At 49.8% G+C, this 16,917-nt stretch overlaps 1 protein-coding gene across 1 annotated transcript; it reads right to left on the bottom strand.

The window, feature by feature from the left end:
* Positions 1-6,820: 6,820 nt before the first annotated feature.
* Positions 6,821-7,918, bottom strand: Rxfp4 (relaxin family peptide/INSL5 receptor 4). The gene has a single exon (XM_004667100.1). It carries the CDS (start codon positions 7,916-7,918, stop codon positions 6,821-6,823), a length of 1,098 nt encoding a protein of 365 aa, XP_004667157.1.
* Positions 7,919-16,917: the final 8,999 nt, after the last annotated feature.

Below are 16,917 nucleotides of genomic sequence, written 5' to 3'. Positions count from 1 at the left end.
ACTCACGGCAATCCTCCTACCTCTGCCTCCCGAGTGCCGGGATTAAAGGCGTGCGCCACCACGCCTGGCTGTGCCATTTTTTTTTATTATTATTGATTTCAGAGCAAAAAGATGAGGTGAGTGTGCATGCGCACGGGCCTCTTGCCACTGCACAGGAGCTCCAGGCACATGGGCCGCTTTGTGCATCTGGCTTTACATGGGTGCTGGGGAATCGAAACTGCGCCACAAGTTTTGCAAGCAAGTGCTCTTAACCGCTGAACCATCTCCCCGGCTCAGTATCTGCTAGTTCTGAGGATGGTGGTGTCAGCCAGGCACTGACCCATGTCACTCTTCAGTGACTGGCAAGTGAAGCTGTTTGAAGTCTTTGTTGTTTCGTTGGTGTGGGGGAGGGGGACATACACGTGTGCAGAATCCATGCCCTGTACCCCTCGACCTTAGCTCCATAGGTAGCATCTCTTCCTGAATGTGAAGCCATCTGGTTTTTTTTTTTTTTTTTTGGCTAGATTGGCTGAGTCCCAGCTAGCCCTGCTGCGATGGTTTGTTTTGTTTTTTTGAGGTAGGGTCTGTTTTAGGCCAGGCTGATCTAGACATCACTATGTATTCTCAGGGTGGCCTTGAATTCACAGTGATTTCTCCTACCTCTGCCTCCCAAGGGCCGGGACTAAAGGTGTGCATCGCCATGCCTGGCTAGCACACCTATTTAAAGAACCTACAAGGAGGCTGGAGAGATGGCTCAGCGGTTAAGGCGCTTGCCTGCAAAGCCTAAAAATACTGGGTTTGATGGTCTAGTGCCCATGTAAAGCTGGATGCACAAAGTGACACATGCATCTGGAGTTCATTTGCAACAGCCGGAGGCCCTTTTAAGAAGTAGCCAGTCTAAGCCGGGCGTGGTGACGCACACATTTAATCCCAGCACCAGCACTCAGGAAGCAGAGGTAGGAGGATCGCCATGAGTTGGAGGCCACCCTGAAACTACATAGTGAATTCCAGGGGAGCCTGACCTAGAGTGAAACACTACCTCAAAAAAAAAAAAAAGTAGCCAGGCTGCTGGGCATGGTGGCACATGCCTTTAATCCCAGCACTTGGGAGGCGGAGGTAGGAGGATCACTGAGTTAGTTCCAGGTCAGCCTGAGCTAGAGTGAAGCCCTACCTCGGTGAGAAGAAAAAAAAGGCCAGGCCAAGGAGCCAGTGTTCTACTTCACTTCCTCCACCCCAGAGCAGCCGGGCTTCAGGGTTCCAGCATGCAGACCTGATTCTGCAGCTGTCTCCATGTTGGGAGACCAGCCTTGGAAAGGGCAGGTGGAGGAGACTGATTGTGGATAGGTGTGAGGAGACACAGCATTCAGACCACCAAGACGGGATTACAGTTCCCCTGCACATTCAGGAGGGAAACTTGGGAGCCTGGACTGTGGATAAGCCCATCTTCAGTCCCAAAACCAAGTCTTCCCTTTATTTAATTTAATTTTTTAGTTAAAAGTTTTTCAAGGTAGGGTCTCACTCTAGCTCAGGCTGACCTGGCTCTCACTCTGTAGTCCCAGACTGGTCATGAAGTCACAGAGATCCTCCTACCTCTGCTTCTCCCAAGTTCTGAAATTAAAGGCATGTACCACTGTGACCAAAAGTCTCTCTTCTTTTACCATTTTTTCTACTGTCCCATCCCTAATGCCTTTTTCAGAACCCGGTCCTAACCTTTAACCCTCACGCGGCTCTGCACTTGGAAGCCAGGGCCCAACTTACTTTCCACTCTTGCCACATTCTGTTCCTAGAGGAGCCCCGAACTTCTCCAGCCCACACATCATGACACCCTCCCTTTCTCCTTCATCTCTCTTGTCCAGAATTAGGTCCAGATATTGTCACCCCAGTCAATATTTGCCTGTGGACATGAAGGAGATGCCCCCAAGGAAGCCAATATCCGGCCAGGTCAGGAGAGCTGCTGGGGGCCGGGAAAGGAATGCACCCTTGGAGGATTTTCCATCCTCCCAGATTGGCTGGGAGCAGGCCTAGGGTTTTGGAACCAGTTTAAACATTATCAAAAAGGAAATTAAACATCAAAAATCTAATTAAATCTCTTTCCTATTGTTTACTATATTGTGAGCTGGATGACTCTTAAAAGCTACTCAGCAACCCATAGAACTGGTGCTTGGGGGTGTCATGGCCCCCCCTCCAGAGGGGTGCTGCTCTTGCTCTGAGACTTTGAATGGCCAGTGTCGTCCTAGCTTACAAGACTGAGCTTGGTCCTGAAAAGAAGGTGGTGGTGGAAGTTTGATCCCATCTCTCCTGCTACCTCCCCTTCTTCCCAGGAGTGGTCCCCAAGAAAGTCCCTTTTGATGGCTAGTCCGTGTCATTGATGCCCAGTGAACCTGAGAACCAAGGAGAAGCCCTTTTAGAGGCCCATGTGGTAGCCAGAGTGAAGGTGGTGTCCCACTTACTCGATTCCTTCAGTTCATTTTCTGTTTGTTTGGGACTTTTGTTTTCCAGGTAGGGTCTCACTCTAGCCAGGCTGACTTGGAACTCACTCTGTAGCACCAGGCTGGCCTCAAACTCACAACAGTCCTAACAAGGTCTGCGAGTGCTGGAACTGAACTGACGGCATGCACCACTACATCCAGTGTTGTTTGTTTTTTCTCCAAGGGGAGAGAGCACAAGGGCTCGCCAGGGCCTGCCCCTGCAAAGGGACCCTAGATACTTTGTACAACTGGCTTTTTGTGCGTACTGGGGATTCAAACCTAAGCCATCTCCCAGCCCCCCTTTATTTATTTGCAAGCAGAGAGAGGAGAGAGAATGGATGCATCAGGGCCTGCACCTACTGCAAACAATCTCCAGATGCAAGCACCACCACTGCGCATCTGCCTTTATGTGGGTACTGGGGAATCAAACCTGGGTCCTTCGGCTTTGCAGGCAAGTGCCTTAACCACTGAGTTATCTCTCCAATCCCCCTATTTTTTTTTTTTTTCAAGGTAGGGTCTCATTCAGAACTAGGCTGATCTGGAATTCACTCTGTAGTCTCAGGGTGGCTTCAACTCACAGCGATCCTTCTACCTCTGCCTCCCGATTGCTGGGATTAAAGGCGTGTGCCACCACGCCCAGCCTTTTTTTTCTTTTCTAAGCGTGGTGTGTGTGGTACCACGTATGTGGGGTATACACATTTGTGTTCTTGCAGCACCCCTTGTACGTGCTGTGGCGGGGCAGGGCACTTGGAATGTTGGATACCCCACTTAGCCGCTATCCCAGAGCGTCTTCCTGACCCTCGAGCTTGCTGTTTCCCGGCTAGCTCCAAGATGCCTGGGTCTTTGCTCTCCTATAGCACTGCGGCCACACGCCCACAGCCACTCCTGGTCATCTGATGTCTGATTTGAAAGGTTTCTCAGGCCCCCATGGTTGCACAGGAATTGCTCTTCTGAGCTAAGCCATCCATCTTTCCATCCACTTTTTTTTTTTAATTATTTTTGTTGTTATTTTTACTTATTTATGTGAGAATGACAGACAGGGAGAGAGAGAGAGAGGAGAAGGAAGGAGGGAGGGAAGGAGAGGGTGAGAATGGGCATGTCAGGGCCTCCAGCTACTGCAAAAGAACTCCAGATGCATGCACCCTCTTGTGCATCTGGCTAATGTGGGTCCTGAGAAATCGAGCCTCAAACCGTGGTCCTTTTTTTTTCTTCTTTTTTTGGGATATTGTCCCACTTTAGCTTGGAGTTCACTAGTTAGGCTAGACTGGCTGACCAGCGATCAGGCAAGTCTTAGACCCCACCTGCTTCCAACTCCCCCCACCCCCACATTATAAGCACATACCACCTGGGCTGGGTCATCAGCTCTGTAAAAAAAAAAAAAAAAGTTGGGCTGGAGAGATGGTTTAGCAGTTAAACGATTGCCTGTGAAGCCTAAGGACCCCGGTTCAAGGCTCCATTTCCCAGGACCCACATTAGCCAGATGCACAAGGGGTCACACGTGTCTGGAGTTCATTTGCAGCAGCTGGAGGCCCAGGCGTGTCCATTCTCTCTCTATCTGCTTCTTTCTCTCCCTCTCTGTCTCTCTCAAATAAATAAATTAACATAAACAAAAAATATATATTTTTTAATTGGCTGGGCCTGGTGGCACACACCTTTAATCCCAGCACACAGGGGAGGCAGGGGTAGGAGGATCACTATGAGTTTGAGGTCACTCTGAGACTACATAGTGAATTCCAGGTTAGCCTGGACTAGAGTGAGACCATACCTCATAAAACCAAAAAAACAAGAAGGATTGGAGAGATGGCTTAGTGGTTAAGGCAGGCTTGCTTGGGAAGCCTAAAGACCCATGTTTGACTCTAGATCCCACGTAAACCAGATGCGCAAGATGACGCAGACACACAGTGTCGCACATGTGCACACGGGACGCTTGATCTGGGGTTCAACTGCACTGGCCGGAGGCCTCGGTGCATTAATTCACACACACACACAAGCTATCTCTTTCTCGCTCGCTCTCATAAAAGAAACTTGGGGGGCTGGAGAGATGGCTTAGCGGTTAAGCGCTTGCCTGTGAAGCCTAAGGACCCCGGTTCGAGGCTCGGTTCCCCAGGTCCCACGTTAGCCAGATGCACAAGGGGGCGCACGCATCTGGAGTTTGTTTGCAGTGGCTGGAGGCCCTGGCACACCCATTCTCTCCCTCTCTCTCTCTCTCTCTCTCTCTATCTATCTATCTGCCTCTTTGTCTGTCGCTCTTATATAAATAAATAAAAATAAACAAAAAAACTTATTTAAAAAAAAAAGTTTTTTGGGACAGGATCCCATGTACCCCAGCTGGCCTCAGTTCAGTATGTCAACATGTGGCCTAGTTCCCCTGCCTCCACCTTCTGAGTACCAAGATTACAGCCGTGGGCCACACCCGGTCGATGCAGTGGCAGCGATGGGACCCATGGGCTTGTGCACGCTGGGCAAGCGTTCTACCAACATTCCCAGTCCCTACAGAACTGGCGCGCTGCTGCCTGTGGCGGCACACACTTGTGCTCCCCATGTTTGGGAGGGTGAGTCAGAAAGATAAGGACTTCCTGACCTTCCTCACCTACACAGTGAGTTCAAGGCCAGCCTCAGCAATATGAGATGAGAGAGAAAAAGAGGACTTTCAAATCAATTTTTAAAAATTAAAAAGGTATTTTACTTAATTTGTTAGAGAAAGAGAGAGAATGGGCATGACAGGGCTTCTACCCACTGCCAACGAACTCCGGAAGCATGTGCCACCACGTGTATCTGGCTTACTTGGGTTCTGGAGAATGAAACCTGGGTCCTTAGGTTTTGCAGGCAAGCACCTTAATCACTAAGCCATCCCTCCAGCCCCCCAAATAAAATATTTTAAAAAGAGAAAGAATCCAGGCGTGGTGGCACACACCTTTAATACCAGCACTAGGGAGGCAGAGGTAGGAGGATGGCTGTAAATTCAAGGCCATCCTGAGACTCCATACTACATAGTGAATTCCAGGTTGGCCTGAGCTGGAGTGAGACCCTACCTCAAAAAAAAAAAAAGAGAGAGAGAGAAAACTTGGAAAAAGCCAGACATGGTAATACTTGGGAGGTGGTGGGAGAGGGTCAGGATTTCAATGTCACCTACAGCTAACGTAGTTTGAGGTCCTAGGTTACATGACACCTTGTCCTTGTCTCAAAAACGACATCAACAGCCAGACGTAGTGGCGCACACCTTTAATCCCAGCACTCAGGAGGCAGAGGTAGGAGGATCACCATGAGTTTGAGGCCACCCTGAGACTACATAGTGGATTCCAGTTCAGCCTGAGATAGAATGAGGCACTACCTTGAAAAACCAAAAACAACAACAACAAATCAGAGTGATCCAAAGAGGAATAAGTTGACCCAAGATAAAGGCTCAGGTGCAGGGGTTTTGCTGGTCAAGTTGATCTGTAGAAGTGGAGAGGAAGAGGAGCCTCTTCTCTAGTTCCCGTTTCTCTGGCCTTCAATCCCTCTGTGCGGCTCTTACCTCTCTTCACCCACCCACATCTTTCCCTTGTTCTTATCTCTCTCTAAGGCTTCAATTAAGGAGACAGATATTCCCCAGTCAGCACCAGGGCTTCACTAAAACCCAGTGTCTGGCAGGTGCTGAAGATTTCAGCAAGACCTCACGCCTGGCGGCGTCCTGCAGGGAGGCTCCACCCGCGTCGCAGCTCTGTGCACATCCCGAGGTGCTGAGAAGTGTGGGATGACCAGAGGAAGAACGCATTTTTGTCTTGGTTTCACGGAAGCGTGAGGGATATCCTGTTTTGAGGTGAGGGTGGAGGGTAGTTAGGATAGACTATTGATTCCCTAAGGGAAAAGTTCCCTTGAGGCCTTACAGAAAGCAGAAACATGGAAAAAAATTGTCCATGCTGAACTGCAATGAAATATCAAAACAGTCTATGGATAATCCAGAAGTTTATTCTTTTTAAAACCATTTTATTTATTTATTTATTTGAGAGGAAGAGGCAGAGGGAGAGAGAGAGAATGGGTGCACCAGGGCCTTCACCCACTGCGAAGGAACTCCAGATGCATGTGGCCCCTTGTGCATCTAGCTTACATGGGTCCTGGAGAATTGAACTGCGATCCTTTGGCTTTGCAGGCAAACGCCTTAACCACTAAGCCATCTCTCCAGTCCCTCAGAAGATAATTCTTAATTTTCTTTTCCCAACTCCAGAGAGAAGAACAGGGAGAGGCTTTGCTACACCCAGTGCCTACCTAGTCCCCAGCCTCCCCACTCTAGCGTTGGGGAGCCCAGGTGAGACTTTTCCTGGGGACACTGCGGCCTCTTCCCTAGGGTGTGTGGGTCCTGCACCTAGCAGATCCCAGGAATAGGAGCGTCCAACTCAAACCTCATCCAGGTGTCCCTTTGTGTTTGAGAGTGCGGTAGAAGGGCCACTTCTGCCTACCTCCTTAAAGGCCACTTGTTCCACAGAGGCCTTTCCTTGAGGCCAAAGCCTGGACAGGAGATCCCTGAAGGAGCTAGCCAGGGCCCTCCTGGGCTCGCGCCGGAGGAGACAGTAGACCACAGGGTTGAGGCAACTGTTGCCGTGCGCCAGGCAGGTGGTGACTGGGAAGACGTAGGTGTGGACGGTGTAGAAAGTCCTGTCCCAGGGCACCAGGTCGAACTTCACCAGCACTCCCCAGAGAGTGACCACGTGGTTGGGGAACCAGCACAGGAAGAAGGAGGCCACTAGGATGCGGACGGAGCGGGCCACCGCCCTGCTGTCCTGTCGCGGTCGCCTCCGGCGCAGGAAGGCCAGCAGCAGCAGGTAGCTGGTGGTGATGATGGCCAAGGGCAGGACGAAGGCCAGAACCACCCTCTGCAGCTGGTAGGCCCCCAGCCAGTACCTGCTGGGGAAGCGCAGCAGGCAGAGGTGCACACCCCACAACTCATCCTCGCCCCCAAAGATAGCCGTCGGTATGGTCACCACGGCAGCGGCCGCCCACGCTGCCAGGGTAGCCACACGGGCCCAAAAGAGTGAGAGGTGACTGCCTGGTCCCACGGCCGTGGACACCACCCGGTATCGGGCAACGCTCAGCGTGGTGACGAGGAAGATGCTGGAGTAGATGCTGAGGACGGTGGCGGTCAGAACTATCTTGCAGAGGGCACTTCCAAAAGGCCAGTGGAAGTCCAGTGCTGACTCAGCTGCCCAGAAAGGGAGGGTAAGGGCCAGCCCCAGGTCTGCCAGAGCCAGGCTGAAGACAAAGGTATCGGAAGGAGGCCCCGGGGCTCTCTGAGCACAGCTGCGCAGCACCCACAGCACGGCCAGATTTCCCAGCAAACCCGTGATGCCCACAAGTCCATAGGCTACAGCAACCGTGATCCTTAGGGCGAGGAATTCCACAGGAATGGCAGCGCCGTCGGGACTCAGCACACTGCCTTCAGACGTGTTGGCCCAGAAGAGAGTGGGCAGAGTGGAAGAGGCATTGAGTGTGGGCATCACAGGGCATCAGAGGTTGCTGGCACAGGGAAGCAGGTCCAGCGAGTGACTACCTGCTGGACTGGCAAGGACCACAGCAGGCTCTCAGCAGGGGAGCTCTCACAGGGACCTGGGTATTATTCTGGGGCCTTTAGTTGCCAGAGTGCTGGCCTACGCCCACACCTCAGAGGGAGGGCTGTGGGGTGTTGATGGAACAGGCCACCCCTTCCCTGTTGGGCAAGATCAATGGTGGGTGGAGTAGGGCCAGGGAGGAGTGTGTGCGTGCGTGTGTGCATCTGTCTGTGTAGGGCTGTACACAGCAGAGAGGAACGTTGGGGATAGGGGAGTCACCATACTGTGGAGAACAGACAGCCTCAAGCCTCTACCCTAAGGTTTAGCTGGAGATTGGATGGATGTCAGAATTTCCTCCACTCAGAGCAAGAAGCCAGGGAAAGAGCTAGAAAACCAGAGAGGCTGAGAAGAAGCAGCAGGTGTCTGGAGTCCTACATCTACTGCCCCCTGGCTGTGCGTCTTTTAGAGTCCGCTGACTCCCCTGAGACCGTTTCCTTGCTTAACACTTCAGGAGTTAACTGTGTGGTGGTGCATGCCTGTCTTGTAGCCCCAGCTACTTGGAAGGCTGAGGCTGACACATCGCCTGTGCACAAAGGTTCAAGACCAGCCTCAGCAACACCAAGATACAATCTCAAAGAGCAAATAGCAGGCGGCGTGGTGGTGGCGCACGCCTTTAATCCCAGCTCTCGGAAGGCAGAGATAGGAGGATCACGGTGAGTTCGAGGCCACCCCCCACCCTACCTCTGAAAGTACACAGTGAATTCCAGGTCAGCCCGGGATAGTGAAATCTTATATAAAAGAAAACAGAAAACAAAAACAACAAAAAAAGAAAAACCAAGCCAGGTGTGGTGGCATGCGCCTTTGATCCCAGTACTCTGGGTGCAGAGGTAAGAGGATGGCCTTGAGTTGGAAGCCAGCTTCAGGCTACATAGTGAATTTCAGATCTGCTTGGGCTAGAGTGACACCCTACCTCAAACAAACAAACAAAAAACAGGCAGAGTGGTGCACATCTTTAATGCCAGCCCTTGGGAGGCTGAGGGAGGAGGAGGATTGCTGTGAGTTCAAGGCCACCCTGAGACTACATCGTGAACTCTAGGTCAGCCTGGGCTCCAGCAAGACCCTACAAAAGGCCCGGGGGGGAGGGTGGCTGGAGAAAGGACTTTAGTGCTTAAGGCACTTGCCAGTGAAGCCTAAGGGGAGCCAGGTTCAATTCCCCAGGACCCACATAAACTAGATGCACATGGTGGCACAGGTGTCTAGATTTCATGTGCAGTGGCTGGAAGCCATGGCACACCCATTCTCTCTTTCAAATAAACAAAAATAAAATATTTTTAAAAATCAAAACGAAGGAACAGGAAGGAAAAGAAAGGAGGAAGTTGTAGCTTCCTGTCAGCTGCACCCCAGGAGCACTGGACATGTGAGGCCCTAGGCTCTGGTCCATGACTAGTCCTGCCAATCATACCACCCCCCATAGGCATCTCCTCTTGCCCTGGCTAGCAGGCAGAGTTACGCTTCTCCATTCCCTGAACTCTATCCCACATCTCAGGGCGCAGAACAGACCCTCCACTCCTCAGCCTGGGTGCTGGACTCAGCAGTCACCCAAACTCTACTGAGTCACTGGGAGTTCAAAGGTTGAATCTCATGGACAAGAAGGAGTTTTAAAAGAGAAACCAAGCTGGGCGTGGTGGTGCACGCCTTTAATCCCAGCACTTGGGAGGCAGAGGTAGGAGGATCGCTATGAGTTCAAGGCCACCCTGAGACTACATAGTGAGTTCCAGGAGAGCCTGAGCTAGAGTGAAACGCTACCTCGAAAAACCAAAAAATAAAAATAAATAAAAGAGAAACCATTATAGAGAGAAAGGTTAGAGTAAAAATTTGCTGCAGAGAAGCAAATTTTACTGTATACAAATGTTGTGCCAAGACCCCTGACCAGGAGCCAAGTCCCCCAGTCACTCAGGAGTCACCCAGAGAACTGCCACAGAAGCCGAGACACTCGAATGTAAAAGCAACAGGTTTCTTTATTGCAAGCCTAGGCCTGGGCTCCGTCCCCACAGCCCGGCAAAGCGGTAGTGAGGGAGAGAGCCCCTTTCTTTTGGGGGAAGGGGTTCATATAGGAATTCAAACAAAGAAGTAGGGGATAGATACATGGTTGGTTGATTTAAACAGTTCTGATTGGCTTGGGGTTTCAGCGGACAAAGTTGGGGGCAGGAGCTAGGCAGATGAAGTCATCTCCATTGTCCTTGAAGCGGAGATTCCTCAGTTTCTTTTTTTTTTTAATTTTTTTTTTAATTTATTTGAAAGCAACAGACAGAGAGAGGGAAAGAGGCAGATGTATAGAGAGAGAGAATGGGCACACCAGGGCCTCCGGCCACTGCAAACGAACTCCAGACATGTGCGCCCCCTTGTGCATCGGGCTAACGGGGGTCCTGGAGAATCGAGCCTCAAACCGGGATCGTTAGGCTTCACAGGCAAGCACTTAACCGCTAAGCCATCTCTCCAGCCCTCCTCAGTTTCTTATCTAAGCAGGTGGTCTGAGGGCTCCCCCCACACACACAGTGGAGGGTTTCTGCAATGTCCTTGAAGTGGAGATTCCTCAGAAACTTTAGGGGGAAAGGCAGCAATTAAGCAAGCAAAGTTTACAGAAGCAAAAGGTCAGCACATTGGCCGGCTAGTTTTCTATCTAAGTCAGGCCTGGGCCTTTTTTAAAAAATGGTTATATTTGGTCTCACACCAAGAGCTCTCATACAGTACTGAAGAAATGGATTAGTGGTTAAGGCGCTTGCCTGAGAAGCTTAAGAACCCAGGTTCAACTCCCCAGAACCCATGTAAGCCAAGTGCATAAGGTGGCACATGCATCTGGAGTTTGCTTGCAGTGGCTAAAGGATCTGACATGCCCATTGCATTTCTTTCTATCTATCTATCTACCAATTTTATTTTTGTTTAGAAAGCCAGGCATGGTAGTGCACGATTTGGGAGGCAGAGATAGGAGGATCGCCATGAGTTTGAGGCCACACTCACACTACACGTGGGCTAGAGTGAAACCTTACCTCGAAAAACCAAAACAAAAAAAAGGTATTATAGGCTGGGCGTGGTGGCACACGCCTTTAATCCCAGCACTAGGAGGCAGAGGTAGGAGGATCGCCGTAAGTTCGAGGCCACCCTGAGACTCCATAGTGAATTCCAGGTCAGCCTGGGCTAGAGTGAGACCCTACCTTGAAAAACCAAAAAAAAAAAAAAAAAAAAAAAAAAAAAAAAGGTATTGTTTTAGAGACAGTGAGAGACACAGAAGGAGAGAATTGGCGCCCTAGGGTCATCTGCTGGGCATGTGCAGCCATGCGCTTGCCTCGCCTTTCTGCATCTGGCTAAGGTGTGATCTGGAGAGTGGAACTTGGGTCCTCAGGCTTCACAGGCAAGTGCTTGAACTACTAAGACATCTCTCTAGCCCTAGACTTATAGTTTCATTTTTTGAGGTAGGGTCTCTCTCTAGCCCAGGCTGACCTGGAATTCACTATGTAGTCTCAGTTGGCCTTGAACATAGGATGATCCTCTAAACTCTGCCTCCCCAGTGCTGGGATCAAAGGTCCTTCCCACCACACCTGGCTTCTTTGTTATTTTGAGGCATGGTCTTAATCTAGCTTCAGGATGGCCTGGAACTCACCCTGTAGCCTAAGCTGACCTGGAACTCATGCACTTCTACCTCAGCCTCCCAAGTGCTGTGACTACAGGCATGCACCACACCCAGCCCTCACATACTTTTGCAGAACAAAGACCAGTTATTTTGTAGAACTTTCCTTCAATCCGGTGGTGAAATTTCCACGGAGACACCATAGAAGAAGCAACATGTTTTGTTTTTATAAAGGTCCATATTTTGCATATTTTTTTAAAAAAATATTTATTTATTTGACAGAGAAAGAGGGATATAGAGAGATTAAGAATGAATGGGTGAAGACTATACTTTCAGGGATCATTTCTAATAGGGGGTAGATCACAGATGAGCCTAAACAATGGTACCAAACTGCCTGTATTTGATGAAAAGAAAACTAATAAACCAAATTAAAAAAAAAAAAAAAAAGAATGAATTGGCGCACCAGCGCCTCCAGCCACTGCAAATGAACTCTAGATGCCTGTGCCCCTTGTGCATCTGGCTAACATGGGTCCTGGGGAATCAAACCTGGGACCTTTGGCTTTGCAGGCAAATGCCTTAACTGCTAAGCCATCCCTCCAGTCCAACATGGTTTTATTTATTTATTTATTTTTGAGGTAGGGTCTTGCTGTAGCTCAGGCTGACCTGGAATTCATTATGTAGTCTCCGGCTGGTCTCAAACTCACAGCTATCCTCCTACCTCTGTCTCCAGAGTGCTGGGAAGTAAAGGTGTGCGCCACAACATCTGGCTTTATATGCATATATGTGTGTGTGTATATATGTATATATGCATGTGTGTGTGTGTGTGTGTGTGTGTGTATAAAGGTCTGTACTTCGCAGATGTAAAAGAAAAATTTATTTATTTATTGGATAGAGAAAGAGAGAGAGAGAATGAATGAACCTGCCAGGGCCTCTAGCCACTGCAAATGAACTCTAGATGCGTGTGCCCCCTCGTGCATCTGACTAATGTGGGAACTGGGGGATCAAACCTGGGTACTTTGGCTTTGCAGGCAAATGCCTTAACCACTAAGCCATCCCTCCAGCCTAACATGGTTTTACTCTTTATTTATTTATTTATTTATTTATTTATTTATTTATTTATTTATTTTGAGGTAGGGTCTCACTCTAGCCCAGGCTGACCTGAATTCACTATGTAGTCTCAGGGTGGCCTCAAGCTCATAGCAAACCTACCTCCTGAGTGCTGGGATTAAAGGCATGTGCCACCACACCAGGCAACATGCTCATTACAGTGCATCAGGTAAGGAGGAACATAGTATTTATTCCAGTGATGTTAACTTTGATCACTGAGTTAAGGTCCCTGTGAGATTTCTCAACTATACAGGTACCATTATATTTTTGTAATTAATAGGTATATAGATTTTAAAAGATATTTTATTTATTTCAGAGAGAGAGAGAGAGAGAAAAAAAAAAAAAGAGGCAGCTAGAAAGACAAGAGAATGGGTATACCAGGCCCTTTAGTGGCGTAAATGCACTTGAACTCCAGATGTAAGGGCCAACTTGTGTATCTGGTTTATGTCGGTCCTGGGGAATTGAACCTGGGTCCTTTGCCTTCATAGGCACATGCTTTAACCGCTAAGCCATCTCTCCAGCCCACTGATAAGTATCTTTGAGGATTTGGGGAAACACATGTGTGCATGGCTGTGCTCTGATCACCTTGTTTTTGTGGAGTTACGGTCTCATACTCTATCCCAAGCTGACCTGGAATTCACTATGTAGTCGCAGGCTGGCCTTGAACTCCTGGCTATCCTTCTATTTCTGCCTCCCAAGTGCTGAGACTAAAGGCTTGGTACCACCACTCCAGGCCAAAAGTACCCTTTGTACTTGGGAGGTAGAGGTAGGAGGACTGCTGTGAGTTCAAGGCCAGTCTGGGATTACATAATGAAGTCTAGGTTGGCCTGGGATAGAGTTAGACTGTACCTTGAAAAGCTAAAATAAATAATTAAATTAAATTAAATAAACAGATGGGCTAGAGAGATGGCTTGGAGGCACTTGCCTGGGAAGCCTAAGGACCCAGGTTGAATTCTGCAGGTCCCACATAAACCAGGTGCACAAGGTGGTGTAATCCTCTGGAGTTATTTGCAGTGCCCAGAGGCCCTGGTGCATCCATTCTCTCTCTCTCTCTCTGCCAAATTAAAATAAATTAAAATGAAATAAGAAAAAAACAGGCTGGAGACATGGCTTAGTGGTTAAGTGCTTGCCTGTGAAGCCTAAGGACCTCAGTTCAAGGCTCAATTCCCCAGTATCCACATAAGCCAGATGCACAAGGGGGCGCAATTGTCTGGAGTTCCTGTGCAGTGGCTGGAGGCCCTGGTGTGCTCAGTCTCTCTCTCTCTGCCTGTCGCTGTCAAATAAATAAGTAAAAATAAAACAAACAACAAAAAAATGAAATAAGAAAAAGAAATTTTGTAAGTAGAAATCAAAATGGATCATTTTCTTTTCCCTAAACATATAATAAGCAAAAGCAGCAAGATCAACCCCTGCCCCCCAAACACACATCAAGGTGCTGGCCTTGACATAAATCAAACTGGGAAAAGTTTCCAATCAGCAATAATCACATCTCAGATAAACCTCATTGGCTCTGCACAAAGCTAAAAATCATATTGAATTTGGGGAAAATCTGCTACTTTACTGACTCAATGTATATCATGATCTGTGCTACTAACTTGCCTGCAATAAAGATGGCCCAGCTGGACGTGGTGCTACACACCTTTACTCTCAGCACTTGGGAGGCAGAAGTAGGAGGATCACCCTGAGTTCAAGGCCACCCTGAGACTACACAATGAAGCCCAGGTCAGCCTGAGCTAGAGTGAGACCCTACTTTAAAACAACAAAAAAGATGGATTCGGGCTGGAGAGATGGCTTAGCGGTTAAGCGCTTGCCTGTGAAGCCTAAGGACCCCGGTTCGAGGCTCGGTTCCCCAGGTCCCACGTTAGCCAGATGCACAAGGGGGCGCACGCATCTGGAGTTCGTTTGCAGAGGCTGGAAGCCCTGGCGCCCCCATTCTCTCTCTCTCCCTCTATCTGCCTTTCTCTCTGTGTCTGTCTATCTCAAATAAATAAATAAAAATTAAAAAAAAAAAAAAGATGGATTCCCTAGCACTGACTTAGCTTTTAGACTACACACAACACTCATTAAAAACTTTATTTTAACCAGCCGGGCGTGGTGGCGCACGTCTTAAATCCCAGCACTCGGGAGGCAGAGGTAGGAGGATCACCATGAGTTCAAGGCCACCCTGAGACTACATAGTTAATTCCAGGTCAGCCTGGACCAGGGTGAGACCCTACCTCGAAAAACCAAAAAAAAAAAAAAAAAACAAACAAACTTTATTTTAATTATTTGCGAGTGACGGACAGAGAGAGAGAATGGGCACGTCAGGGACTCCAGCCGCTGCCAACAAACTCCAGATGCATGTGCCCCTTGTGCATCTGGCTTACATGGGTCTTAGGGAATTGAACCTGGGTCCTTTGTCTTCACAGACAAACACCATACCACTAACCCTTTTGGTTTCTTTTTAAAATTTGTATTTATTTATTTATTTGACAGAGAAAGAGAGAATGGGCCCACCAGGGCCCCTAGCCACTGCAAAAGAACTCCATATGTGTGCGCCCCCTTGTGCATATGACTAAATGGGTCCTGGAGAACGGAACAACGGATCCTTTGGCTTTGCAGGCCTTAACTGCTAAACAATCCTTCCAACTCTCCTTTAGTTTTTTTGAGGTAGGGTCTTTTAGGCTGACCTGAAATTCATTATGTAGTCTTATGGTGGCTTGAAACTCACAGTGATCCTCCTCATTAAATGTGCACCACCGTGCTCAGCTCCATCACCTCATTTCTATGGGCTACTAGGGATGGCAGAGAATTACACAATGCTCTGATCATGAACCCGACGCCTCCTGCTCGCTGGCCCCACTGTTCAGCCCATCCCTGAGCCAAGACCACTGCTTCAGGGGCTACGCCACCATGCACCCCGAGAACCTGTCGCCCGGCCAGCTCTCCTTTGTGCAGCAGATCTGCAGCTGTCCACCCTGTGGAAGCTGACTAGCAGGAAGCACTGCTGCCAGGGGCTGGTGAAAGTGGGTGCCCTGGCATCCTGCAGGGCACGGTGCTCAGCTTCGGAGTGCTTCAGTTCACAGAGACCCTGACGTGCCCCACAACAGTTACACATTGTGTGGCATCGGACGCTGATAGCAAGCCCTACCTGCATGTGTCCGAGGAGCCCGGATCTATGCGTGCAAGGATCCCGTGGAGCTGACCTGGGCACCAGAGGGCCACACCTTCTCAGCCCTGGTGGCACAACCCACTGCACCCGTCATACATCTCCACCGACCTCGCACACCTGCAGGATCTGCGGCACATGCTGCACCTCCAGGGCATCCTGGCACATGGCCCAGCAGGACCCCGGGCTGCCCTTCTTCTTCTGGCTCAGTGTGGCCTCCCTCATCTCTCTTTTCCACCTCTTCCTTGTCAAGCTCATCTATGAGTACCTTGGGCCAGGAGCACTGAAGATCCCAGTGTTGAGCTTTTGGCCACCATTGGCAAGAGATGCCCAGCCCTGAGCATCCTGCTGCTGCAGTGAACAAGAGATCCTTTGAAAACTTCTCCAACTGACTCAGGCTTTTTTATTTTTATTTTTTTGCTTCGAGGTAGTGTCTCATTCTAGCCCAGGCTGACCTGAAACTGTGTAATGCCAAGCTGGCCTCGAACTCACGACAATCCTCCTACCTCTGCCTCCCAAGTGCCTGGTTAGGTTTTTCTCCCAAACTGCAAAGCCTTTTTTGCTTTTTTTTTTTTTTGGTTTTTCAAGGTAGGGTCTCACTCTGGTCCAGGCTGACCTGGAATTCACCATGGAGTCTCAGGGTGGCCTCGAACTCACGGCGATCCTCCTACCTCTGCCTCCCGAGTGCTGGGGTTAAAGGCGTGCGCCACCACGCCCGGCTTTTTTTTTTTTTTTTTAGTGTATTTATCTATTTACTTGAGAGACAGGGAGGAAGGAGCGCGCCCGGGGCTCCAGCCAACGAACTCCAGGCGCGCGCGCCTCCTTGTGCATCTGGCCAACGCGGGTCCCGGGGATTCGAACCCGGGTCCTTCGAGCGCAGCCCGTCCCTCCAGCCGTCTCTCCGCGGACCCCCTGCAGCCGAAGGTGCGCGGCGCGGGCGCCAGGTCCCCGGAAGCCGCGGTTCCTTCCGGGCCGGAAGCGGGCGCGCGCCGGGGGCGTGGGGAGGCGGAAGTGACGCGCGGCCGGCGGCGGGGTAGTTGGCGGGTGGCGGAGTCCGTGCCCGTCGCC

This window comes from Jaculus jaculus, chromosome 19 (genome assembly GCF_020740685.1).
Source record: "Jaculus jaculus isolate mJacJac1 chromosome 19, mJacJac1.mat.Y.cur, whole genome shotgun sequence".
In the NCBI taxonomy this organism is placed as follows: domain Eukaryota; kingdom Metazoa; phylum Chordata; class Mammalia; order Rodentia; family Dipodidae; genus Jaculus; species Jaculus jaculus.
This window is presented reverse-complemented; position numbering and strand designations above follow the sequence as displayed.